The sequence below is a fragment of the Saccopteryx leptura genome, chromosome 3, assembly GCF_036850995.1.
Source record: "Saccopteryx leptura isolate mSacLep1 chromosome 3, mSacLep1_pri_phased_curated, whole genome shotgun sequence".
In the NCBI taxonomy this organism is placed as follows: Eukaryota; Metazoa; Chordata; class Mammalia; order Chiroptera; family Emballonuridae; genus Saccopteryx; species Saccopteryx leptura.
Genome location: NC_089505.1, coordinates 23070550 through 23098268, shown reverse-complemented (window position 1 = coordinate 23098268; position 27719 = coordinate 23070550). Strand labels below are relative to the sequence as shown.

The window sequence follows — 27719 nt, the reverse complement described above, 5'->3', positions numbered from 1 at the left end:
TCTCATATGTGCCTTGACTGAGGGGCTATAGCAGAGCGAGTGACCCCTTGCTCAAGCCAGCGATGTTGAACCTGCATCCTCTGAGTCCCAATCCGACGGTCTATCCACTGTGCCACCGCCTGGTCAGGCAAACTGTATCATTTCTTATGAGGCTTGCCGACAATGAATTCTTTTTATCTTCTATGGTGTGAAATAAACTTTTATTTCATTTTTATTTTTGAAATATTTTTACAAGGGAAAGATTTTATTGTCTATTTTTTTCTTCCTGTACTTTATTTTCTTTTTGCCATATTTTACACCCTTTTCTAGGGGGTATCCAGTTAACATGTTTTAGAACACGATATATTCCCACACCTTAGTGAGACTCTAGTTTTGCTTTTGATTTTTTAAATTGAATTTATTAGAGTAACATTGGTTGATAAAATTATATGGGTTTTAGGTGTACAGTTCTATAATTCATCATGTGTATACTGTACTGTGTTTACCACACCAACTCAAGTCTCCTTCCATCACCATTGTTCTCCCCTTTGTGTTTTTCAGTTCCTCTCACCTGCTTTTCCTCCGGTCCTCACCACACTGTTAGCAGTGTCTGAGTTTTTGGGGGGTTGTTTGTTTGTTTGTTTGTTTTTATTTTTATACAACTTTAAAGTGTTTTACTCTTTCATGGGCTGGCACATAATTTCTGGCAGACCAGTAGCAGTCTACAGACTGGCTGTTGGAAATTACTGCCTTAAACTAGCATCATTTATTAAAATTCTTTTTTGCTACTCTAATTGGGTGTTTATTTCTACCTTGTATTCCAAAGTACTGATTCAGACCTCTGCTTTATCCACCCTCTGGTTTATTCCGTCTGGTGTATTCTTAATGTCAGATATTGTATTCTTCATTTCTAAGTGGTCCTTTTTTATGATTTGTATGTTCTTTTTCATGCTGTTGTAGTTCTGAGTTCCGTGAGCATCCTTATAACCATTACTATGAATTCTGTATCTGATAAATTGCTTGCCTCCATTTCATTTAGCTCTTTTTCTGGAGACTTCTCCTGTTCTTTTATTTGGGGCCTGTTTTTTGTCTCCCTGTTTTGGCTGTCCTTTTTTTGCCTTTGTTTTTTTATGTATTACATATCGGCTATGACTTTCAGTCTTCGTACGGTGGCCTGATGGAGTCGGTATCCTGTGGGAACCAGGGGCACAGTGTCCTCGACCTTGATCAGCTGAGCTGGGTGTGCCAGGAATGACCCTTGTGTGGGTTCTGTGGGCCCTCTTATAATTGAGTCTTGGTTGCTACTGACCCATTCATGTGTAGGATCAACCCTTAGGTTGGCTGTCTGTGAGGCTTAACCCCATCCAAGGCATATGAGTTGCTGTGCAGTTGGTGACCACACAAAGCCGAATTTGCCACACTTGGTTTGAGGCCTGCCAATCTCTCCCTTTGGATATGCTGCTTGTGAAGCTTAATGGATCCTATTGTGATGTTGTGTGAGTCTGGCTATCACGTGTGTTGGTTCTGGGCCTCTTAGAATGGATCTTGGTGCAGGCCAGTGTGAGATGCCTTCTGTGCCTGGCCCCCGGCAACCTGTGTGGAGTTACAAGTGATTCACAATTTGTGGCTGCCTTTGCTGGGTTGTGTGCATGCACAAAGGACCAAGCTGTGCAACGTGGCTGGCTTTCACCAGCACCAGGCCCAGGGGTAGGTCAACAAAAGTTTGAAGGCACCTGAAACTTTCCTGCTGCCTCAGCCTGCTGGCTGCTTGTTAGGCACAGTCCCTGAAAGAGCCTCTGGTGGAGTGAATAGGATGGCGCTAGTGGATCCCCCATGAGGGAGGGGTGCTAGTCAGGCTTCTGGAAGGTGGTGGGAGTGGGAAAGTGGCTCACTCCAGAGCCACAGGACTCACTATGTCCTGGATTTTGCCCTGACTTCTGCAGAGTGGAGCCAATAGATTTTGGGTAGGTGTGGCTCTGGACCCAGGAATATGGGCCTGCTGAGAGCCAGGAAGATAATCCTATTGGATCTCCTGTAAGGGGGAATTGTTAGTCCGGTTCACAGCAAAGTGGAATGACACTTGCCTCAAAGCCAGGCAATTCAGTCATCAGCACTCCCTGAGCCTATCCAGAGATCTACACCCAGGTCAAGGCAGCTGGCTCCTTAGCAGGGCTTAAGTTCTGCAAGATGGGGCAAGAGGGAGTTTGGAGGGTCGGACTATTGCTTTCCCCCAAGCTGATGCCATACAAGGGGAGTGCTCCATCAAGAAAGATGGCCCCTGGCCAGTTGGCTCAGTGGTAGAGCATCGGCCTGGCGTGTGGAAGTCCCGGGTTCGATTCCCAGCCAAGGCACACAGGAGAGGCACCATCTGCTTCTCCACCCCTCCCCCTCTCCTTCCTCTCTGTCTCTCTTCCCCTCCCACAGCCGAGGCTCCATTGGAGCAGAGATGGCCCGGCACTGAGGATGGTTCTGTGGCCTCTGCCTCAGGCGCTAGAATGGCTCTGGTCGCAATAGAGCGATGCCCCAGATGGGCAGAGCATTGCCCCCTGGTGGGCGTGCCTGGTGGATCCCGGTCAGGCGCATGCGGGAGTCTGTCTGACTGCCTCCCCGTTTCCAGCTTCAGAATAAAAAAAAAAAAAAAAAAAAGAAGGCATCTGTGTGTGGGAGAGTGACTCAGCACTGGTGTCCTGGTGGCTGTCCCTTCAGCTGTCTCCCCAGAGCCACAAACTCCAGATTCTTTTTAGGCAACTCCAGTCCACTCTGCCTTCCCTCTGCCAAGGCCCAGGGTGAGTGGCTCTGAAGTAATTTTGTGCACTGGCCCTTTATGAGGGTGCTTGTGTCTCTGTGAAGTCCCATCTCTTTCTAGCTGACAGAAACCCTGCTGCTTTTCCCAGCCGGATGTTATATAGGGACCTCTTTCTAACTCTGGTGCTCTAGGCTGGGGAGCCTGGCCTGGGGTTGAGAAACCACACTTCTCAGGGAGAGCCTTGGCTGCTGAGATCTTCCTTCAGAACTTTAGTCACCAGCCATGGGAGCGGGGCCAGCTTGTTGCATATCTGCATCCTTCCTTCCAGCCTTGGTGTGGCTTCTGTGACAACTCCTTGGTTATAAGACTTCTTCAGTTAGTCTTCAGTTGGTTATTCAGGATGATTGTTCTTAAATTTAGTTCTAACTCCAGTTTGGTCCTCGGAGATGAGTGTGACATCAGCTACTCAGCCGCCATCTTGGATCTCTCTGCTCTTGTTTTCAACCCTTTTACTCCCTGCTCTGTTTGAGTAGTTTCTATTTTTGTGTTCTGAAGTTTATTAACCTTTTCTTCTGTGCTGTTTAAACTGCTGTTAATCTTATCCAGTAAGTTTATTTCAGATAGTATATTTTTCATATCTAGAAATTTAATTTATATTCCTTTGTGTATTTTATTTATCTTCCTATTTTATTCATGATTTCTTTAAAATACTTTATAATGGCTTCCTAGTATTTGCTTTTAGACATCAGTATATATCATCATAATTCCTACTTGAGTGCCACATTTATTAACCTATTAAAGTGTCAGTTTTCACAGTTGCTTTTAATGTACCTTTCTTGTGTATTTATATCATGCATTTCATATTTTTATGTTGCTCATGTATGAACAGGAGTGTATTAGAATTTAATGTATAGATTTTATGGAATTTTATACATACCTTCAGGGTTGGTAAATATTTGTCTACAAGTGCCTCAAGTTAAATTAAAATGGAGTCAGAAAGTATGTTATCCATTAGTCATCTTTAAATAATGATTTATTAAAAAACACATTTCCTTGATGAAATGAATCAAATATATTTTCTTACAGATTACTTTAACTACATATTTATGCTGTTTTAATAGGTAATTTCTATGTTGGACATTAAGATTTCATCACACTGCTGCTGCTAAAATAAGTTGCTTGTGTTAGAGTTTTATATGAATGTTACCCTTTTTTTCCCATTATTTATTGCATAAAGATTGTTATATTCATCAGTGGGTTTAATTTCTTTTCACTTTTATTAATAATACAAAATGTATATCTTGTGATACATTTTCTGTACTTAAGAGCTGCAAACCACATAAGATATTTACAAGTGTAAAAACCAGGTCAACTTTTATCCTAAATCTTTCTGGTTCTGAGATGATCCAGTTCTCCAACTTAAAGTGTATAGTAATGTCTTCGAAATTGCAATAACTAATTATGCATGTAAACCAAGAAAAAATGCATTTGGACAAACCAGTAAACTATATTGTCATTACACTGTATTTTCGGAATCAGCCATTCTTATTGATGTTAACTTTTAAAGGCCAAAAAGTTGATACATGTTTATATTTGTTATGTGAGGGAGGATGATAATAATGGTGTGGTGATAGTGAAGTGGGAGTAATTTGATTTTTGCTTCAAAGGTGATAGATAGATGATAGATAGATAGATGATAGATACAAATTTTTGCTTCAAATAGACAGACTGACTCTATTTTATTGTAAGCAATAAAAGGAAGTACAGTAACAGATTTGAAACTGAAAATTGTACTTTTTAAATTGCTTTCACGTGCTAACAAGTAAATGGTGGATTAATTTTCTGCATGTCTGCTTAATGGTTAAGTTCAGATATGGCAGCCACTAAAGCCAAGGTGAATCTTAGAATAAACCTCATTTCATATTATCTGGGCTGTTACCTGTGCTTGATAGCCGTTTATCCCCAAAGTTGGTTGGTCTACCATGTAGCTTACTATACTCTGGATGGTAGGATTCACCTAGTATTCACTACTGTAGATAGAAAATAAGGAGAAAGACCTGGGAAATGAAACTGTCAGTACTGTATCTCATGTGAGTACAGTATTTAATAGTATGTTTTATCATGTTGGTCAATATTATACATAGATAGCAAATAATATCTTAAAATTTTTGTATTTCTTTTTCAATGAGGCTGTTTTAATGAAATTCAGGTTGCTTGGAATAGTCATTTGGGGACTTGGAAGGCAGGTATTAAGTTTATTTGATAATTATGATCTTTATAATGATGTGAAATGCCAGTGGTCTCTGCTGCTTGTATGTAGGTACAGAAAAAGAGAACAGATGGCTTTATGTATTGGTGTGCTTCTTCCAGAGGGATATAAAAAATATTCAGGGGTAGCAAGGAGATAGGGCAGTAATGTTCTTGGAAAATATATTGTGAAGTCAAAGCTGCTTGCAGAGGGACATTGAAGGAGAGAAGACTGTCATGAAGAACTAAGGAGACACCAGTGAGTTGGAAGCCTGTTGTAATGTTGAGAATGGAGAGAAGACTGTCATGAAGAACTAAGGAGACACCAGTGAGTTGGAAGCCTGTTGTAATGTTGAGAATATAGTTGAATGTTAGGAAAAAAGAACGTTGTGTTTAGAGTGAATGCTTGATATACTGATTTTGGAAGTTTGTGATTGTAAATTAATTATGGAAGGACTGGCTTGTAAGGGAGAGTACATACAGTTATTGGAGGTCAGGGTCGATAAGAATTGAGGATATGGCACTGCATATGCATGAGAATTAGATTTGCTTTCTAATCAGAAAATTCAAAATCAAAATGACAGCAAAATACAATTGACTCCCTCATTTAAAAGGAAGTTTGATACTGGCAATATCCAGCCAGTATGCGAATTCCATAAAGTCATTAGAGACTCACAGTCCTTCCAATTTCAGATCTACAAACCAGCACATAATTACAGTTTCCAAGTTGCTTGTGTCCAAGATGTCCACAAGAATTTCAGTCATCCCATTTTTATTCTAGGCAAAGGAAAGAGAAAAGAGAAGGGTCAGTCAAATCTTTTCCCTGCTATCATTTCCCGTTTTAAGGTGACTTTCCAGAAAACTTTCTCAACAATTTCTGGTTGGATGATATTAGTCTTAGTTACATGGCCATAGTTTGTTTTGAGTAATACTAGGAGCTGTACTCTTTTGGCTGGATACATTACAACCTCCTGATAATGTAGGGGTCTTGTTAGTAAGGAAGATGGGAAGAATTGCTGTGGAAAGGCAGCAAGCAGTCTCGGCCACAAATACTGATTTTCTCTGTGATTAGGCATCATTGATGGAAGAACAAGGAGGTGCATGGGTGATTATGAGCATGATAAGAGCACGTGGAAGAGGGTGGCGTGAGCCCTAGACCCAGCGTGTTTAGAGAACATTGAGAAAATCCTGGGATGTAATAGCAGTGGGGAACAAAGACAGCCAGTCCTACTTTCCAATCCGGAGACAGAAGGAATGTAAGAGAACTAAAAATTACTGCTCTAGAGGTCTGCAGATGATTTCTTCAAGTGACATCTGGTTTTAGTTAGGACAGAGAGAAGGAACTTGAAGAGATGATTATGAAGCAGTAGTTCAGGGGATACAGTAGAAGGATTGGAGTCATGGGAAGAGGCATAGGCTGAGTTGGATCAAGAAGGTAGTTTAGACTGGAGAGGAATGACAATGCAGTGAACAGTGAGTCTTATTAACCTTTTGGTCACCTATCCACATGAGTTAAAAAAAATTAAATACGAATTTCCAATATATTGTATAAATTATTTGTAAATGATATTTATGTTCTGATGTATTAATACTCTGTGTTACAAAAGGTATAAAAAATAAAAAGTTTTAAAAATTGAGATAAAAAATATCAATAGGATTGCTAATATTTTTTCCCCACACCCCAGCCAGTTGTTTTGCCAATTCTGGGACCAATGGTTCTTAAAGGCTTGAGGCCCAGTATAGCTTAGGGCAGTGTCTCTATTAGGGGAAATATGAGCAACCTGGCATGAAATTAATTAAACAAGGAGGCCATTAGACCTATGTGGCTCTAATGCTGTGGCAGCCTATGTAAGTAAACTGAACTCTAACCTGAAACGCCAGTTACTAAATCAAAATGCTAACAACCAAATACAGGCAGCTAAGGAGGCTTTCAGGAGTCTTCAAACTTTTTATAAAAACCACCCACTTTTGCAGTGCTGGTCAACCTGGTCCCTACCGCGCAAGCAAACAGTGCTGCTATTGGCCCACCATGAAAGCTGGACTGCCCACTAGTGGGGGTAGGGACCAGGTTAACGGGCACTGCAAAAGTGGGCGGTTTTTATAAAAAGTTTGACGACCCGCGCAAGCTCTATAGCTCCTGTTTGCTTCTGCACTTTCTTTGTGTAAATCTTTCTCCAACTTCTGTTCGTGGAGCACTCCTAACCACTCTTAGTTTGGCACAAGCCTGTTTGAATTGATTTTTGCTCAAATAACTAAATATTTTTGATATGCTTCAATTTATATTTTAACAATCCCACTCTTAACTAAAAGGCTTTCTCTCAAAAATAAGAATAACACTTAAAATTCCTTGTATGTATGAAAGAAGGAATCACAGATCATTAGAAAGAAAGGATTTATTGGTTTTTGAGTCAGGTGCCAATAACTTGGGGAGAAGTGCAATTAGATTCAGGAGTTAAATTTGAAAAATTAAATCGTAAGAACAAATAGAAAATTTTTATAACTAAATAACTAAGTCTTCCCTAGAGATAAAAGAATTTTCAAAGCTTAGAACTAATAGGGAAAAAATAATAATAGCTTTGAGTACATAAGCCTCTGTGTTTTAAAATAACATTTAAAAATTGAAATGACATAGTATTTGTAACCGTGTTTATTTAAAGAACTCATGATTTACTGTAAAAAAAAATGCTGAAATAAAAGACCTAACAATTGACAAAGTCAGTGTTAAGGTGGGAAAAAAAGCTGACTGAAAAAAAAGGCATACCTTGAACAGTTCAAAAGAAATATGACTGGTTTAAAAAGAGGAGGGTGCTCAACCATGCTTTGTAAGACCTGGCGGGATTGATGTGGAAAACCTAACAAGGAAATGGGAAATGGACCAAGAGAGGCTGTTAAATATGACTAGTTAAAAGAAAGAAAAAGATAAGATTTAGTCATATTTGTGATCAAAGTAATGGATATTTAAATAAAATAAATGGCCTGACCGGGCGGTGGCGCAGTGGATAGAGCGTCGGACTGGGATGTGGAAGACCAGGTTTGAGACCCCAAGGTCTCCAGCTTGAGCAAGGGCTCATCTGATTTGAGCAAAAGCTCACCAGCTTGAGCCCAAGGTCACTGGCTCGAGCCAGGGGTTACTCAGTCTGCTGAAGGCCCGCGGTCAAGGCACGTATGAGAAAGCAATCAATGAACAATGCGCAAGGAAAAACTGATGATTGATGCTTCTCATCTCTCTGTTCCTGTCTGTCTGTCCCTGTCTATCCCTCACTCTGACTCTCTCTCTGTCTCTGTAAAAATAAATAAATAAATAAATAAATAAATAAATAAATAAATGCTTTCTTGCTTTTCAGTTAGCATATGTCAGTCAGTTTGAGTGTCAGAGTGATCCCTGGCGCTGGGCACTGCAGTGCACGTGAAGCACCATGTTTTTTACACTGTGTGGCAGAGTGCACCTGCACAGTGCTTGTAGACTTCATTTTCTTTCCTTTCATTAATCCCTAGGTGGATCAAACCCTTAAATTTGATTTGTGGCAATAGAATAAGTTAAACCTTAAATTCTAAAACATGAGATAGTCCTAAAAGCCTAATAAGCATTAAAAGAGTAGTTCCTTCTGATAAAGTTATTAAAATTAAAAAGATGCACAGAATAAACACAGTGTTATACATGTATCAATGCATTTTTAGAGAAGATAGGATCAAGTGGACATAATTGAATTGGAAATCCTGAGAGTAACTAACGGGTACCAAGTCATGTTACAGACTAGTAAATAAAGCAGTGATAGACCCAGTAGACCAGGGGTCCCCAAACTTTTTACACAGGGGGCCAGTTCACTGTCCCTCAGACCGTTGGAGGGCCGGACTATAAAAAAAACTATGAACAAATTCCTATGCACACTGCACATATCTTATTTTAAAGTAAAAAAACAAAACGGGAACAAATACAATATTTAAAATAAAGAACAAGTAAATTTAAATCAACAAACTGACCAATATTTCAATGGGAACTATGCTCCTCTCACTGACCACCAATGGAAGAGGTACCCTTCCAGAAGTGCGGCGGGGGCCGGATAAATGGCCTCAGGGGGCCGCATGTGGCCCGCGGGCCGTAGTTTGGGGACCCCTGCAGTAGACTAAGGAAACAGGATGAACAATACATAGACTTGGGCTCTTTTATCCCATGGAAACTTAAATATGATAATAAGAGTGGTATTTAAATTAGTGGGGCAGAATGAACTATTCTTGCATTCATGTATTTTATCTATCGATATTCAGAAAATGTTTATCGAAGGCCAAGCACTATATTAGATTCCAGCGTACATCAGAGAACCAAATAGATTAAAATTGCAGTCATCATGCAGTTAAAATTCTAGTTGTAGTAGAGACAGGATAAATAGATAGAAGATGATTACATCCTAAGAAAAAAAGGAAAAAGGAATGAGGATACTGTTCCAAAGATTCCATTTGGAGGAAAATAACTTTATATTCCTTACTTCATACTGTATAAAGAACAGTCACAGCCAATTTGTTAGAAAAGCAAATAACCCAGTAGAAAATTTGGCAGATTCTCTCTTATTTTGATAGATATTTTTCATTCACAAAGGAGGTTATATAGGGCTACTCAGTAAATATCTAACTATTTCGTAGTCAGGAAAATGCAAAACGAAAGAGTGAAATACTTAACCCTGAGATTGACAGGAAGTTTAGTAATAATGAATTTGGGGGCAATGGGTTCTTTTGTATGTTGCAAATATAACTCCTATGTTAGTACAGAAACCTGTTTTTGAGGACAGTTTAAGAGTAGCTCTCAAAGTGAAAAAGGTACACATACTATGACCCAGGAATTCCACTTCTGGATATTTACTTCAGAGAACTCCCGAATGTATGCACAGGAAGGTATGGTCAGGCAGCAGGATTTGGAATAATGAAATCTGAGAACTACGTAAATATGCTTTAGTTAGAGTGATGTACTGTATCTATACTGTGGAGCACTGTAGCACAGACACAGACCTCCAAAACATACTGTTGAGTGTAACAGGTAAGTTACAGATGATATACATACACAACAGTGACAACAACAGTTAACCACCAAACTCTTCACAGCTCTTATTTTTGGAAAAGCTATTTTCAGAGAGGTCCTTAGCTTCATTCAGCCTTATCTCTAATGTTTTCATTAATTTTTTGAGAGAGCATAGTTTTGTGTACATAAAAATGTTTAAAACAATTCTTCCCATTAGCCTCAGTGCAAATCACATCTCCCATTATTCCAGCCCATATGGTCTTCATGTGGGCATTTTTCTGAGTGCCCCAACTCACCAATTAAATTATAGGGATTTTTTGACTGCTTACGAACCTAGTCCTTCTTTATAATATACTAGAAAGCCCGGCGGTCATACGAAATGACCGCTGTTCTAGATATTATAAATTGTAATTAAAATGATTTGTGCAAAGGTGTCTGCTAATTCAAACTGAATTACCCAGGGCAGGCGGCGAGGACGCCCCTTTGCTTAGTGCCCCACGGGGTTTCCACCTTCTACTTGCTTAATTGCTTAAAGTAGAGTGCAATGAAGAAAACCACTGGCAGTACATTTCTTAAGAGCCACCGCTAGCTCAATAAATAAAGGTGACTTAAATATGTTTTAATCCTTTTTGCGTTTCGGTCAGCATTACTCTGTCGTTTTTTTGCATTTCTCTGCTGCCTTTGTTCAAGGGACTCATTTTGTCGAGACAGGCTTTTTTGTCTTGCATCTGAGGCAAGCCTTGTTTCTCTATGCTCATCAGTCTCATTTTGCCGAGAAAGACGCATTTGCTCTACAACTGAAGCAAGCCTTGTCTTTCTCTGCTCAGTGGTTTCTTTTTGTCGAGAAAGCCGTTTTTGTGCAGCTTTAGCTCCTTTTCTCTTCAGTGCTGTATTTTCTAGGAGGCATTCTTAAAAGAAATTACGTTAAGACGTAGTTTTTATGTAAAACAGATGATTGCCAATGCAAACAAATGTTCACCTTCCCCCTGACACTCTCAATTTGCGTTCAGCCTTAAATTGTTTCAAAAGCAGATGATTGCCAATGCAAACAAATGTTCACCTTCCCCCTGACCTGCTCAATTTGCGTACAGCTGTGGCAACTTCACCCCATTGGCTAGTACAGTTATGCAAGCAACCAATAAGCTATTGGCGACAAACAGACACTTAAGCCGCATATAATAAAGATATGCCAAAAGGGAATGCCTTACTTGGTAAAAATTTGTTGTCATCATCTTGAAACTTTTTCATTTTTAGCATAATATTTTGTGTTCTTTATATTTGTAAATAAGATTCATGGTAAATTAAGAGTTTTAAATGATTTATTAGATAAAATGTATTTTAAAAATTCAGTCAACAAAAATGTTAAAAAATTTAGTTGTTCAAATTATTTTTTTTGTAGGTCGTTTATACGCGATGCAGACTGGAATGAAGATTGATAGTAAAACTCCTGAATGCCGTAAATTTTTATCAAAGCTAATGGATCAGTTAGAAGCTGTAAGTTAGAGTGATAATTTATTTTCTGATTAATGTTTAAAATGCTATTTTATTTCATTTCTGTTTATGTGTTGTTTTAGTTTTTTCTCTTGACAGCAATCAGCTATGTTGTTATAGCTGAGGAAAAATAGTTTTGGGAGCTTTTTTATTTATATCATACTGCTAAGGGAGTTGTAAGCAAAATTCAAAATAGGTCCCATTATCATTGCATATACCACTATATCTTGTTGCATATTATTACAGATGGTCTTTGAGTCATCTTTGATAAGTGATGAACCCTTTCTAACCTTCCCTCATGGCAGTAGCAAGGATGATTGAAATGGGGTCTTTACTTAGTGAAAGGAACAATGAAGGAAATGATACCAGTTGCCTCTCCTCTCTTCCTCCCACTTGTGGTCCCAGGGTAAGATATTCTTAGGGTCCAGGCACTCTCCCTGCTAGAAGAAATGGGGAAAGTGACTAATGAGTCACCTTGAATTTCACAGGTTATGGAGGGGTACCAATGTATAATTTCACAGGTTATTTATAAATGTTGAAAATTATTCTGATCCAAGTCTAGTTGTATTAAACAGCCATGGGCAGTAGTGTTTACTATAACTTGGTATAGGTGTCTGGCCTTCTGACCCAAAGCCCCTGCCCTCTGCTACTGTTAACTACTCAAGGTGGTTCTGGTGTCACCACTGATGGGAACTCGGCTGTCCCTGGAGCCTGTCTGGCCTTACACCTCTAACACTCTTTCCTTTTGGAGGGTGCGGTTAGATGGCAGGAAGAAGGTGTCTTACACATAGCAGTATACTTATAAAATCCATCTCTTGACAGACATTTTATATAGAATATATATCTATTAATTTCACAGTATAATGATAATAGGTAAAATAATCGCTTATGGATAAGACAAATTCATTTTTTATAGTAAAATATAAAATCACATTTATCAAGGGCTCATCAGGAGTTTATTTTTATCTAAATTGAACAAGTAGAGTAAGGTTATTCCATGTTGAGAGTACATCTGCCTAATATAATGTTTATATTATATTTGTAAACTTTTTATATATTAAATATTTGCTGCCAGATATTTTATATTAAAGATAAGATGATACATTCTTGAATTTTTTTTAGAATTAAATATAGAATTAAATTATATGTAGGCTTTTTTTCCTGCTTTTGTTCAGGATAAGTATCACAAAAAATGTCCCTACATTCCAACTTTAAAGCTCTTTGGACATTAAATTTTTCAGTTGTAATTATAAGAATATTTACTTTGTTGATTTTATAAAAACTCCTGAGGCCTTTTTTTATATTTTTATTTGATGTCTTTGAGAAAAGCAGTTTAAAACAGGAGTATGGTGCTAAGATGTAATATTCCAGAAGTTCATTTATTTCAAAGTGACAGTCTAAGTAAAATGTAGGAATTTTGTTTTTAAAATACTTTCAATTATTGTATGTGTAGGAAAAGGATATACGGACTGGAAATTTGCATAGTTTTAAATTGTGTTGATTTGAGGTATATGTTTGTCTACATTTTTAAAACTTTCTCACTCCAATTCTTAGTTTGTCATCTTTTCCTTACTTAGTTAGATCTCTTTTTTTGCACGTTCTCTGAGAGTTGCAATTTTAAATTATAATGATCCTTTAGTCTTTTTTTTATTATGAATATATTGCAATGGAGATAAATTAATAATTTTAATTATATATGACTAGAAAAGAATTTTCTATTTTTAGGATACCTGATAGTACATTGGATAATATATTATTTTGAAATACTGTGATGCTCTAAAGTAGATAGTTGAATGTTATCTTTTTATTCTTATTTTTATTTTTGAGCTAATTATACTTTCAGGTTATCTTACGTGTGCTTCTTCAAAATTTCATGAGCATTGGATTCTGTTTTAAATACTTGTGCTGAGGCAGAGCAGTTTGTCTTGCAAGATTTCTAATAACGTCTTTTATTAAACTGAATATAAAATAATTTACTCAAAATGATTATTAGGATAATTTGTACTTAAGTATACATTTCTAAAAGTCCAATATTGTAAGCTTTGTATTTGATTTTCTTTTAGCTTAAAAAACAGTTGGGTGATAATGAAGCTATTACTCAAGAAATAGTTGGTTGTGCCCATTTGGAGAATTATGCTTTGAAAATGTTTTTGTATGCCGATAATGAAGATCGGGCAGCACGATTTCACAAGTAGGTAAAGAAAGAGGAAGATAAAAATGGTCATTTTAATTAAACCAGAAATGTCTATTTATGTGTTGAACACTTGCTGAAATTCCTGATTAATTATATAAATTTTAAATAATTACTGTAGAATCTCAGAATGATTTTTAGTATCAAGTTAAATCTTGTCTTTTTCGAGAGAATGGCTGAAAGAAGAATACCCAGGGCAGATGTATTTTTTCGATAAATATATTCTAGTAATCCCTGAACATCTCTCAAAATCTAAGAGTTAATTTTAGCCAAAAACAGCCTGGTTCAATGATGCTGACTGTAAAATCTCCCACTCCACTAATTCAAATGATTTGTCATTATTATAATATTTAAATGCAAAGAAATGCACGTGGCTTGATATGCATTTATATAATACTATTATTACATTATCTAAGATCAAACATATACTTTAAAACCTTACTGTACCATATTTACCTGTAGTATGAGTATTGTTACTTTCTTTTAACAGATTATGAGAGGAGCTCCATTGTTTCTCTCAAAGTCTGATTTTATTTAAATAACTAATTTCAGAATGTTATTATAAATATTGGAATATTTTTCTTATAGCTACATGACTAATTCTGCATCTTAATTTTTTTTCCTTTAAACTAGACTAGCTCTCTTTTCTCTTCCAGAAACATGATCAAGTCCTTCTATACTGCAAGCCTTTTAATAGATGTCATAACAGTGTTTGGAGAACTCACTGATGAAGTGAGTGTATAATCTTTATTGTCTTAATAGCTAAGATCAATATTGTTATTGTTCATCAGTTTTATTATGATAATGTTTATGTAGAGCAGTGTATTCAGAATTGTAATGTAATCAAAAAGTTGATTTTAAATTTACTACACATTTTAAAAAGTAAGTTCTCTAAATTCAATATGTATTTTATGCTTTAGCAAATGCATGACCACTATATTGGGCATCCCCAGTTTTGAGTTTGATTTTATTAAGTGTTTAAATATTACTAATTCTGTATGCTGTTAAATTTGTTCACTGTTACTTGGTGAACATACTGGAGGCAACAACTTTAAGGACATTTTCTATTTCATTTCTCAGAAATATTATTATGATTTGTTTCTATTGTAAAATATATATGGAACATATTTTACAAGGTACTTCATATTTATTCACTTGCTTCTCAATCACTCTTAGGGTAAGCAGAGTACATACCTGTTGTATACCTGAGCACATTGAGACTTAATGCTTTGGTGTTTCCACTGTTGCCAAAAATGTGCTTTTTGAGAAGGGAGTTATTAATCTAGAAAGAGACAGAAGAAAAAGGGAGAGCCCTAATGAGACTAATAAAGTCATGTTATACCGGTGATTTGAAATCTATGAAGAACATTGCTCTCTGTGATTATTTTTTTTCAAAATGATGAACAGCTCACAGTACTATTCTAACCAAAACAAAGTGTAGCCTATGAGATATTTGCATTTTTGTAAAACTGTATCAAAACTGTAAAAGTTCTTTATGTTTGTATGTAAAATGAACTCAAGTTCTAGGCTTGGTGATTATAAGCTAGGTTTTACATTGGTAGAGTTGTGCAGGACACTTTAAAATTGTGTGGAATGAGGGACATTTTTTGTGTGATTGTTCTTTTTATTTCAAAACACCAAGCATCCTGGCTGGTGCCTGTGTAGCATTCCCCAGTCATTCAGATAACCAGAAACCACCCCCCAGATATTTCCAAACACCTACTGATGTGACAGTGCCCATTGAGGGCCACTAGTGTCCCGTTTTCCTGAGATAAAGTAGTGTGAGAGGAACCCGAGACCTGTCATGTGGAAAACTGAAATGCTGCTTTGTGGGTGGCACGTTTCGTGTGGAAGGCCCAGGGAGTCCACTCCGTTTAGCTTCCGTTCTACTCTCATCTCCTCTTACTGACTGGATTTCTTTTCCACTCTGTTGTATCAGTATGGGGCACTATCATAGATACTTGAGGATACTGAGGTGATGAAGTATAACATGGAGAGCTTTAGATAGTTCACTATGGTTTTGGAGAGTACCAACCAGGTAGGCAAAGGAGAGTAATGGACCCCAGATTAGTAAAGTAAATCATAAACCAGGTCAGAACAAATTCTAGAAGGGAGAAGAAAGTTTGCATAGCAGTATGGGGGTAGTTAGTGTCAGAGCAAGCAAGCCAAACAGCTGAGGCATTCTGTATGACGGTACATAAGGGTGTTTAGTCTTCTGTTACATTCTTTTTGCTGTACTTTTTAAAAAATAGAGTGTTTTGAAAAGACCACTGGTTCACGAGCTAGATTACTCCAATTTACATAATTTCCACTTCTCTTGCTGTTTAACCTACTCTTCGCTGTTCTTGTTTTGCTGAGCAGCCTCTAGGAACTTCATTTCCTGGCGTTGCAAGTTCGTCTTGCTCAGGAAACCACTTACCAATCCCATTCCATGTTTGTCAGGCCAGTCTGCTGACCACCATCCCAGCTTCCAGCACTGGGAACTTGGTATTTTTAACCTGCTTTACTTAGTTAGGTTTTACCTTCTCTTTGAGTCTTAGCTATATTGTTTTACCCCGTATATGAATTTCTCCTTTCTCTCTACTCTTCCACCTTCAGAGACTCAACTGTGTGAATATTACACTATAAGTGTATCGACTTGAGTTATGTATTCTGTTTGGGAAGATACACTGCAAATCCTTAGAGGGGGTTGTCTTATTCTACTCTTCTTCTTTGGCAGTAAGTGCAGTTTGAACACTGAATAAATATGGTGGCTAACGAGTATTTTAAAAGTTTTTATAGTTTAGCTTTTTTATTTTTCTATCAGTAGATGGAAATAATGTTCAGACCTTTTTAACATAGAACTTCTTTCATAACTCTTCTGAAATGGGATAGATCTCAATTACTCACAGCATTTTGGTCTATTTCCTGATATTTTTTCCCCTTTAATTTCATGTCATTAGTCATAGTTACACAAAACTAAATAAAGTCTGTATTTTCTTTAGTTTTCACTGTTTATGTATGTGTGTTTTATCTGCCAGTATTCTGTTTCTCAGCTCCCCGACCTCTGTCTTAGGTGCATGGGTTGAACTGTTACCTGTGCCTTACATCATTCCAGCTCTGATAAATAAAACATTTTATTTTTTATTTTCCTACTGTAGCCTCTATTATTTACTTACTTTTTTTTATTTTATTTTTTGAGAGAAAAAGGCAGGGAGAGAGAGGAGACAGGAACAGCGAACTGCTCCTCTATGTGCCTTGATAGGACAATCCAAGCACCACCCTCCATGCACCAGGCGCTCCCACCGAGCCATCCATCCAGGACGTAACTTTTATTGACTAAATTAATTTATATTTTCTAGAGACAGAGAGAAGGGAGAGGGAAGGGAAGCATTCATTTGTTTCTCGACTCAGTTGTGCATTCTTTGGTTGCTTCCCCTATGTGCCCAGACCAGGGACTGAACACACAACCTCTCCTTTTTGGGTCAACGCTCTGAACTGACTGAGGTAACCAGCCAGGGCTGTATCCTCTTGATTATTCTATTTATGTCAATATTATTAATAGGTCTCTTTTTTCTTTGTATTTTAGATTTATTTCACTTCTAGCAATGTCTAAGGAACAGATATCATTTTACCTTTCTTCCCTTATGGTCTTTGGTTTAGGTTTAATACTGCTCACCTAGGAAGAATGTGAAAATCATTTAGAAAGTATAATAATACTGCTGTTATCTGTTGAGTGTCTGTTAATTTGAAGGAACCAAATGAATATGCCATGTTTTCTGCCCTCACAGATCATGTGTACTAACTTGGAAAGAGAAGCAAAAGAACTAATGATATGTGGTCTCTTCAGGATAAAATTCAGGAAGAGACCCGTGTCTTCCACTTGCCAGGCCTTGCACTTAGATGCTTTAGATACATTTACTTTCATCTTTCGCAACTGACTTACAGTGGAGACCTGAGGGTCAGAGGGGAAGTGCCTTGTCCTCGGATGTTGTCCCCCAGAACCGTTCTCAGGCTGTCGTACAGTTCCAGCTTTTTGTTTTCTTAATTGGCCATTTATTGTACACTGTTTTGTAAAATACGAGTAATATTTGAATTACTAGAAAAATGAAACAAAAAAGGACATGTATAATACAATTTCTGTACTTTTTATAGTCTGGGTACTAGCACTAGCCTGGGACCGTATTTTGTTTAGCACTGATCTAGATCCCTCTGTGGAAGACCCCAGTGAATCTTGTTTGTATCCTAATCAGGGACTCTTGGACTGCAGCATGACTGGGCAATTATATAATAATGTAGCCATCTGGAAGGAGGCAGTCTATAAGGTTTCCATCTGCCCTGGAAGTTCCTGAGTTAGCAATATCGTAATGCTGGCCTATAAAACCATGGTAGAATGAGAGAGATTTACTGGTATCTAATTACAAAAACATGTGTTCCCTATAGACACCTGCACCTAATATTTACTTAATTGTGAATGGAGTGGTTTTTGTATGCAGTGTTAGTAAAATGTGGTTAAGAATACTACAAGGCTTTAGCTTCAAATTCCACATGACACTTCATTACTGGGTGACTTTGAGTAAGTTATTCAACTTATGTAAGCCTGTTCCCACATCTGTAAGATAAGAAAATTATAATACCTATTTCATCAAGTTGTCCTGGGCATAAAATGAGAAAATGCATGAAAGCCTTTAGCAAAGTACCTAGCAGTAGTAAATGCTTAAAAATCCTTGGTTCCTGCCTTTATTAGTTGATGGATAATGTTCCAGTATACTACATTTACAGAGACTATCAGCATGTACCTGAAAATGTAATGGAAACTGTACAAAACAGCTCAGTGTTATATATTTACTTAAGAAGAATGTATTTAGAAATAGATAGGCGTTATGTATTGCTGCTAACTATATGTGGAGGACTAACGTGTAATTGGAGTCTCAAAAAAGAGGGTAGAGAGAAAATGCAGAAGAAAAGATTTTGAAGGAATTGTGACCATAGGTTTTCTACATTGTGTGAAAAAACAGTTATGGATCCAAGAAGTTCAGTGAACCCCAAATAAAATAAATACAAAGAAAACCGTACCTGAGAACCTCATAGGCAAAGCAGTGAAGTTCGGTGATAAAAGTGCAGTCTTAGACGACAACACATTATACACAAGGTGACAATGCTTTGAAGGATGGTTGACTTCTCATTTTTATAAAAAACTGTTGGCAAGAAGATAATGAAATTGACACATCTAAAGTACTGAAAGATAAAACTAACAAGTGAATAAACCCTGTTAACTCAGAATTCTGTAAGGAGCAAAAGTAACCTTCAAAAAACATCAAGGTAAATTAAAAGACATTTTTCAGGCACATTACTTCATTATTAACAAATCTGCACTAAAGATCTAAAGAATTAAACAGCAGTGTAGGAAATTTTTTAGTCTGAAGGATAATAATACCAGGTGGCAACTTGGATTTACAGGGAGGAATGCATTTTAAATTGGAAGTAGTATGTAGGTAAATAAATATATACTGCTCACAAAAATTAGGAGATATTTCAAAATGAATATGAAGTGATAAAATATCCCATAATTTTTGTGAGCAGGGTATGTATGTATTTAAAGATACATACCTATTAAAGTAAATATTATAACCATACATATATATTTGGCCAACCCAAAAGAAGGCAGAGAAAGGAGAGAGAAACAAAAACAGATGGGATTAATATAAAACAGCAAATTTTAATCCTTAAAACAGCTATATTAGTAAGCACTATAAATGTAAATAGACTAACATTACAATTTAAAAGTAGGTATCTTCAGAATACCTAGAAAAAAAAAACAAGCTCTAACTTTGTTGTCTGCGAGAGACACACTTTAAATACTGAGACGCAGGTTTTGTTAGTGAAAGAATGGAACAAATATTCAATGCAAATACTAAGTAAAATAATTACAAGTGGCTATATTAATATTAGACAAAGTGAACTTTAAGAAGATGTGTTACTAGAAGTAAAATGGGGCCTTTTGTAATGTTAAAGTATTTAGTTCAAGAAGATGTTACAGTTAAAAATGCTGAAACAAAAATTGATAGAAATAAAAGGAAAATATACATAAATTTATAGTCAGACTTGGAGATTTAACACCCCTTCTCAGTCATCAGTAAAATAAGTTGTTTAAAACAGAAAAATTAACTAAAATGAATAGACTGGCCACATCAAATATTAGCTAGAATGTGGAAAAACAAGAGCTTTCATCCACTGCTTGGCGAAATGTTAGACATTATAACCACTTTGGGAAAAGATTTGGCAGAATTTTATAAAGTTAAACATACACCTACCCTTTACCCAGTAATTCCTTCTTGGTATTTATCCAGGAGAAATGAAAACATATGTCCAGAATAAGACTTGTTCAAGAGTATTCATAGAAACTTTATTCATAATAGCCCAAAGCTGGCAACAACCCAAATGTTCACCAACAGAGGATCTGATAAATAAATTATGCTGTTACTGAAATGTAAAAAAGGACTACTGATACATCTTACAACATGAATGGCTGTTGTAGTATTATATAGAGCAAAAGAAAACTCAAAAGAATGTAAATTATATGACTCCCTTCATATAAAGACAAATTCATTGTGAAAATATTAGGTTGTTTGTGGTGGGGGCAGGGGATCATTGATCTGGAACGGGATATAAAGGAACTTTCTGGGAAACTAGAAGTGTTATATTTTGATAGGAGTGTGTTTTACACAGGCATATCTAATTGTCAAAGCTCATCAGATTTTGTATTTAATATTTACGCATCTCAAGGTGTGTCAATTTTACCACCAAAAATAAATATTGAACTCTTGTAGGTTTGTTTTTTGTTTATGGTATTAGGTTGTCAATTCTAAAACTACTTACTCTGTATTCTAGGATTGAGCAAATGCATAAATATGTTGAGGGAGCCAGGCTTCTCACATCTGGGAAAAGAACTTAAAATGTGGGCTAGGAAAAGACTATGTTGTGTTATGTTGGATTGAGATTGGAGATATCCATATTAACTTATGCTTTTAAATATATTAGCGAAATAGAGCAAAATTAATATATATATAAATAGTATATATATATATGTACTATAAAGTGTGTGTATATACAATGTATGCGTGCATTTGTGTGTATACAGTATATATCACAGCTGTGTTTATACCTGTGCATGAAAGGTCCTATTTCTCTATACTGAAAGGACCTGGAAGCAGTGTTGCATCAATAGTAGTGAGCATCTCTAATGCCTGATTTGGGGTTCTAAATACTGTCATCTATAAAAGGAGCCAGGATTCATATAAAAGAGCTCAATCTAGGGCTGGGTCAGAGAAAGTACTAAATTAAGTTGGACCTTCTTATACCAAAAAGTAGAGAAGTGTCCACATAATCATGGGAACATGTCGAAAGGATCCAGAAACCACTTTAGAAGGTTTTCCACTGTCCAAGTCAGGGACAATTTGAGCATCAAAATAAGAATGATATTAACAGATGATAACCATTCAATAAAATAAGAATCTATGGGTCTGTGCTGAAACATACAGTAAAATAAATAAAGTAATTAATGAATGAGTAATGGAATAACAGAAGGTTCTTTACAGTAGAATTCTAACTAATGGGTATAGAAATGAAGATGAAGTTAGAAATCATTAATGGAGTTTAAAACTAGTGGGTGGATAGTTTGATGACTCAGGGTATTTACATTGGTCTCTAAATATCTTCCCTCAAATTTCTTATTAATTTTAAGGGGAAAATAGTGGAAAATGGAGAAACCTGTCTGACACCACTTTAACCAACTCATCAGACCTAGCACAACCAATATTGGGACCAACTGATGCCAAGGTCTCCTAATAAGATGAAGTGAGAAAGACAAACATCACTTCAGTGCTAATCCTGCTAAAAACGCATGAGGAACATCAGAGAAATCCAAAGTGACAGACATTTACAAATAGGCTGGTATTTATTTTTAATGTCAAGGTCAAGAAACAATAATGCTGTTCCAGATTAAAACTAAGAAGACATATCAACTAAATAATGCATGCTTCTTAAATTAGACCCAGGGAAGGAGTAACTACCAAGGGCGTTATTTGAACAATTGACAGAATTTATTGGAATGATGAATCAGACCATAATTGTGTATAAGTATTAAATTTTCTGACTTTAATAACCATTGTGTTTGAAATTGTGCTTAATCTTAGAAAATGCATAATGAAAGCATTAGGTTCACAGTAATGTCCACTCTTACATGGTACAGAAAAAAATGCATACATATAACGAAACAGATTGGATATTAATATATCATAATAAGTAATATGCTTAGATGTACAAGGTGCGACAAAAGTAGGTTTATGGAAAGTAATACAAAAATTAAAAATAATACAAGAATAAACTTTTGCATACTCACAACTCACAACCTACTTTTGCCTGCCACACACTATATATATAAATTGATAGATTGATAAATCAAAGAAAGGTGTAAACAGTTGGGGAACCTGCGTGAAAAGTATATGGGAGTATCTTTTACTACTAAATTTTTCTCTAAAGAGTTCTTTCACAAAACTATTTTTTTCTATTTGTGCCAAAAGATAAAGTTGGTTCTTTTTCTTACCCCAGTACATTTTGTATTAACAGTTACTATTTATACCATCTTTGGAAATACTTTGGCTAATTGGAATGTACATTCCAAATACTATTACAAAAATAAAGTAGTTCAATTTAAGTATTTATGTATTGGGGTAATATATATTTATATATTTATACTTATGTGAATTTAGGTATTTTTCTTGCATTTAGGATTTTTTGGTACAATTTTACTCTTATATTTAAACTTGTTTTATAAAATTTTAGTTGCTTTGAAAAATATAAAAATCTAAATATGTTGAATAAATCTCCATTAGGAAATACATGTAATTTGTGATTATAAATACTTCAGTATTTGAATCATGATAATCATCATTATAAAAATTTGTTGAAAATGTGTTTTTCAAGCATTTATCATTATATTATATTCAGTGTTCCTGGGAGTTGTATAGAGGCCTTGTTGTTTGCTTAATAGAGTTGGCAGAATTGAGGGACTAAGCATTGAAGATCCTGTATTTTTAACAGGCTCCCAGTTGATACCATCCCCCCAGTTGGATCAGTACCACTGAGCCAGGAGTATCATAAAGGTCCATTAATTATATGAACTAAAAATCACTAGTTAATTCAAAATTTTGACAGATTTTACCCTTGTGGTTTTAAAAACAAAATGTTGTCTTTAAATACTTTGTTGTATATAGCATAAATTGTTAAGTCAGGGAAGAAAGAGAGGCAACCTAGCAGGTTTTTCACTGATATTTTCAGTTTTTACAACAGTCCCATGAGGTATTAGCTTCTTCTTTCTGGAATTGAAATAGCTGTGACTCCGAGGTGGTGAATAGTCTACTACAGGTTAAAGTGAAGTCTTCCCCGTTTCCGTCTAGTGTGTGTTTGCTTGCTTTAACCACTACATCGTCTTAGTTTTCTTAGATCTGTACAGATCAGTTCTTTCCTCTTAATAAAATGTTCAATTTATTGTCTTTTATATTTAATTTTAGAATTTTATCTAGCCTAGTTCTCCTCTGTGCATAAAAGTTGCAAGTTTTGCTCAAAGGATGTGCTCATATTTCCATTGGCAGACCTCTTCTAAATTTCAAAACAGTAAAAGAGGACTGGGCATCTGTTTTGAGGAAGATAGCTTTTAATGAAGCTTGTCAAGCCCTAGATAGTTGGTAGAATCCAGTGGTAGGACGGGCAGATGCCAGACCATTTCTGAGCTACACAATGCAAAAGTGGGCTTTATCTCAAAAATGTGGTATAGGTTATTACAAATGTATTTTTACTGCTGTCTAATAACAATATAAAATATTTCTTTTAGAATGTGAAACACAGAAAGTATGCAAGGTGGAAGGCAACATACATCCATAATTGTTTAAAGAATGGAGAGACTCCTGAAGCAGGGCCGGTGGGAATTGAAGAAGATAATGGTATGTATTTATTTATCTAAGTAAAATGATTTAGTAGAATCATAATTGTTCAGTATATAAAGTTTTCTGAAGGAACTATACAAGTTTGTTTTCCCCATCAGTTCCAAATTCATGAAAGCTGGATGTAAACTCATACATTATGTCTAACTTTGTCAACAAAATGGCTTGGCTATCTCTTACCTCTAATGAGATTTTCATTTCTATATGAATAAGACAATCCATTTGTAATTTAAAAAATATTTCCAAACCAAAGAAAACATTATGTTTTTCTGTATCTGGTTGAGCTTTTTGTTAGGGGGGAAAGGGTAAGTTGATAATACATTCACATAGTTCAAAATTTATAGAATATATAAAAAAATATGAGGTGAATTTCTCATTTCCACCACATTCCTAATCTTCCCGTATCTTATCAAAACCCCAAGGGCACATATGAGAAAGCAATCAATGAACAACTAAAGTGCCACAACAAAGAATTGATGTTGTGGAGTAAATTTTGTTTTTAGTTGTTTGTGTATCTTTAGTTTTTGAGATTTCTTTTTATGAATTACAAGTAAGAATGTATATCTTTTTTTCCACACTCTTGGTAATATACACACTGTTCTGCACCTGGTCTTTCTGTTGTATTATTTTTTTTCAGTTATATGTACAGGAACATTTCACCATTACATAATAAGTGGTTTTATAAAATTGAATCATGAAAAAATAAGGTTTTCATTATTTCATTGGCCTTTCACTTAATGAGCAATGGAAAAGAAAAAGAAAAACATTTTATACTTGCTTTTATTGATTAGACATAAAAATTGACTATTACAACAGGAATATCACTTTTCTGAATTAAAAAAATTCAAATGATTCTTGTATTTGCTATATAACTTGTAGACATCTATGAAGATGATTCTTGAATACATGTGTTGGTGAACTTGTTTTGAAAGGGCCAGACAACGGATATTTTAGACTTATATATGATATAATCTTTGTTGCAGCTGCGCGACTCTGCTCTTATCATGCAGAAGTAGCCACAGACAATATGTATTTAAGTGAACACGTCTGTGTTTAGTGAAACTTGATTTACAGAAACTGGCAGCCTTCCCACTGGCCACAGTGGTCAACTTCAGTCTAATCCGTCTCCATAGACCTATTATTATAGTGAATTCTACTACAAGATTACCTTATATTGAACCACCTTTTTTTTTTTTTTTTTTTTTTTACAGAGACAGAGAGTGAGTCAGAGAGAGGGACAGATAGGGACAGACAGGAAGGGAGAGATGAGAAACATCAATTCTTTGTTGTGGCACTTTAGTTCCTTGATTGCTTTCTCATATGTGCCCTGACTGTAAGCCTTCAGCAAACCGAGTAACCCCTTGCTCAAGTCAGCGACCTTGGGTCCAAGCTGGTGAGCTTTGCTCAAACCAGATAAGCCCACGATCAAGCTGGTGACCTCAGGGTCTCGAACCTGGATCTTCTGCATCCCAGTCCGATGCTCTATCCACTGCGTCACCGCCTGGTCAGGCTATTTTTTTATTTTTTTATTCATGAGGGGAGGCGAGAGACAATGTCCTGCATGCGCCCCGACTGGGATTCACCCGGCAAGCCCACTAGGGCGTTGCTCCGTTGCTCAGCAGCCGTTCAGCAGCCGAGCTGTTCTTAGTGCCTGACACAGAGGCCCTGGAGCTTTCCTCGGTGCCTGGGGCCAACTTGCTCCTATGAAGCTGTGACAGCAGGAGGGGAAAAGAGAGAGATAGAAGGAAAGGCAAGAGCGGGAACGGTGGAGAGGCAAATGGGTGCTTCTCCTGTGTGCCCTGACTGGGAATTGAACCCAACGTATCCATACACCATGCCAACACTCTACCACTGAGCCAACCAGCCATTCCATTTCTTTATTTAATATTCTGGCAAAGGCAGTGTTCTAATCAGATTAGTCAGTGCCAGGGGTGAGGAGATAGGATTTAGTAGAAAGGAACATAGGAAAACATTTTGGGGTAACAGGAATTTTGCAATTTTAGCTGTGGTGATGGTTACACATAGTATAAGTTTGTCAATACAATTTTAAGGTCTGTCTTACCTGTATAGCAAAATAAGAATATTCAGCATTTTATTTCAAAATATGTAGTTTGACATTGCATATATATTCTATAATAGATGTTGAAGAAAATGAAGACGTTGGTGCAACCTCTCTGCCCACTCAGCCACCTCAGCCATCATCATCCACTTATGACCCTAGCAGCATGCCGTCGAGCAGCTATACTGGAATACAGATTCCTCCCGGTGCGCATGCTCCAGCGAATACACCCGCGGAAGTGCCGCACGGCACAGGTAGGAGATTCAAGCTCAGCGAGTTTGGAACTTCTCTTTCATAAATAAGAACTGCACTTCTTATATCTCTGCCTCATGATGGTCATAAAGCATGATAAGATCTTTAAATTTCATTTGGACCCACACAAAAAATATTAAATTTTTTTGAAGTTTTAATATTGTATTTTAGTTTTATGAAAATGATAGAACATTTACATATATTATTATTAACTTTATATTTTATTAATAGTAATAGCTTCTGTGCTTTTCATGTGTGTTGCTTATTCCATTTTCCTCTCCTCCCATTCCTTCCCCTTCACTGTTCAAGAATAGCATTGAGCTGAAGGGGGTTTTATAGCAGATGCGTCAGTCAGTGTCCCACTGCGACAGCAGGTTTGGAGTTTCTTAGGACCCAGCCTTGCCCTCAACGTGGGTGTTATTAATGAGGGGAGGCACCGAAAAGTTAGTATCAGCAGATAGAGAACAAGTTGCAAAGAGAGGCTCTTCCCTGTACTTGTGTTGTTAACATAGTATCATCCCTACTTCCAAACAAAAGGAAGAGTATTAAACCATAATTTAAATCGTTAATTTTTTAGTAAAAATTATTCCTAAAAATATAGTTTTATTTCACCAAAAATAAATCTGTGGTAGTAAACTAGAAAAACATTTCAAAACATTTCACTGATAAAATGAGTCATCCTTTGAGTCCTGATTTCTACCATTTCTATTATAGGGCACACCATTGACTTTCACTGTCAGCCTCAGTTTACTCAGACCATTAAGCTTATTGTACACAAGTAGAATGACATTTATTTAAGTTTTCCATTTTACCATTTTAGCTTCAATTATGATTAGTCTCTGTTTTAAAAGTTTCAACTTTATATTATCTACAAATATTGCTAACATTTTTTCTTTAACAATATAAATGAAAGTAATTTTAACACTGATCTCTTTTGTGTCATTATTCTGTATATTTTATACTGCTTTTTCATTGTTTTATTGTCTATGCAATGACTTTAATAGGCAAACCAATTTGAATTAGTTTGTAAGTAAAATTTTATAGAATACTTTTAAGTATTTTATCTTTTAGATATATTGAAATTTTCTGTAGATTAATATTAGCAAAACCAGCTACTTAGATATAATAGTCTTACATGAATAATGTTTGAATTATACTACTGAATTTAAATATTAATCAAGAGCTGCAAACACAAACATCCCTATAAAGAGAGAAATGAGAATAAAATACATTTTGAAGTAAAATAGTGTTGTTGATTAGCTTCTCTCCTTTGCTAAACCACAAACTCAACTGTTATTCAGCTTTTTTTGACCTAGGTTTTTCCTCTTTCTAAAATGAAATTAATCTTACTTATTTCTCATGGTTGTTTTAATTATTAAAGGGAAAAAGGAATGAAAATTGACAAGTACTATGCCTAACACAAAATCAGTCTTTGCAAATTAGCTTCCTGTCCTTTCTTTTCCTTCCTATTTCTATGCCAAAGAAAGACAGTGTATTTAATAGAAGCTAATGAACACTTAAAATCATTTTATGAATCAAAGGAAGTGTCATATTTGGGGATAGGATATGCCTTTAAAAAGATGCCCAAGGATATTACTTTAGACAGTATATCTTAGGGCAGAGTACTGGGATAGCCATCTATACATATTTTATAGAGAGATATCTTATATGTCCATATGCGAGGGAACATATACTTCTAGTAGAAGGGCTTGATCACGTCGAACCCTATGAAATTGCTATTTGGTACAACAAAAGTAATAGAA

At 36.1% G+C, this 27719-nt stretch overlaps 1 protein-coding gene across 1 annotated transcript in view; it reads left to right on the top strand.

The window, feature by feature from the left end:
- VTA1 (vesicle trafficking 1) overlaps window positions 1-27719 on the top strand; it is a 44702-nt gene that overhangs the window by 6269 nt on the left and 10714 nt on the right. Inside the window, exons 2-6 of the mRNA XM_066373112.1 lie at window positions 11383-11477; window positions 13538-13665; window positions 14322-14397; window positions 23537-23645; window positions 25785-25958. Of these exons, the coding sequence (XP_066229209.1) occupies window positions 11383-11477; window positions 13538-13665; window positions 14322-14397; window positions 23537-23645; window positions 25785-25958 (582 nt within the window). The remainder of the gene's footprint in view (window positions 1-11382; window positions 11478-13537; window positions 13666-14321; window positions 14398-23536; window positions 23646-25784; window positions 25959-27719) is intronic.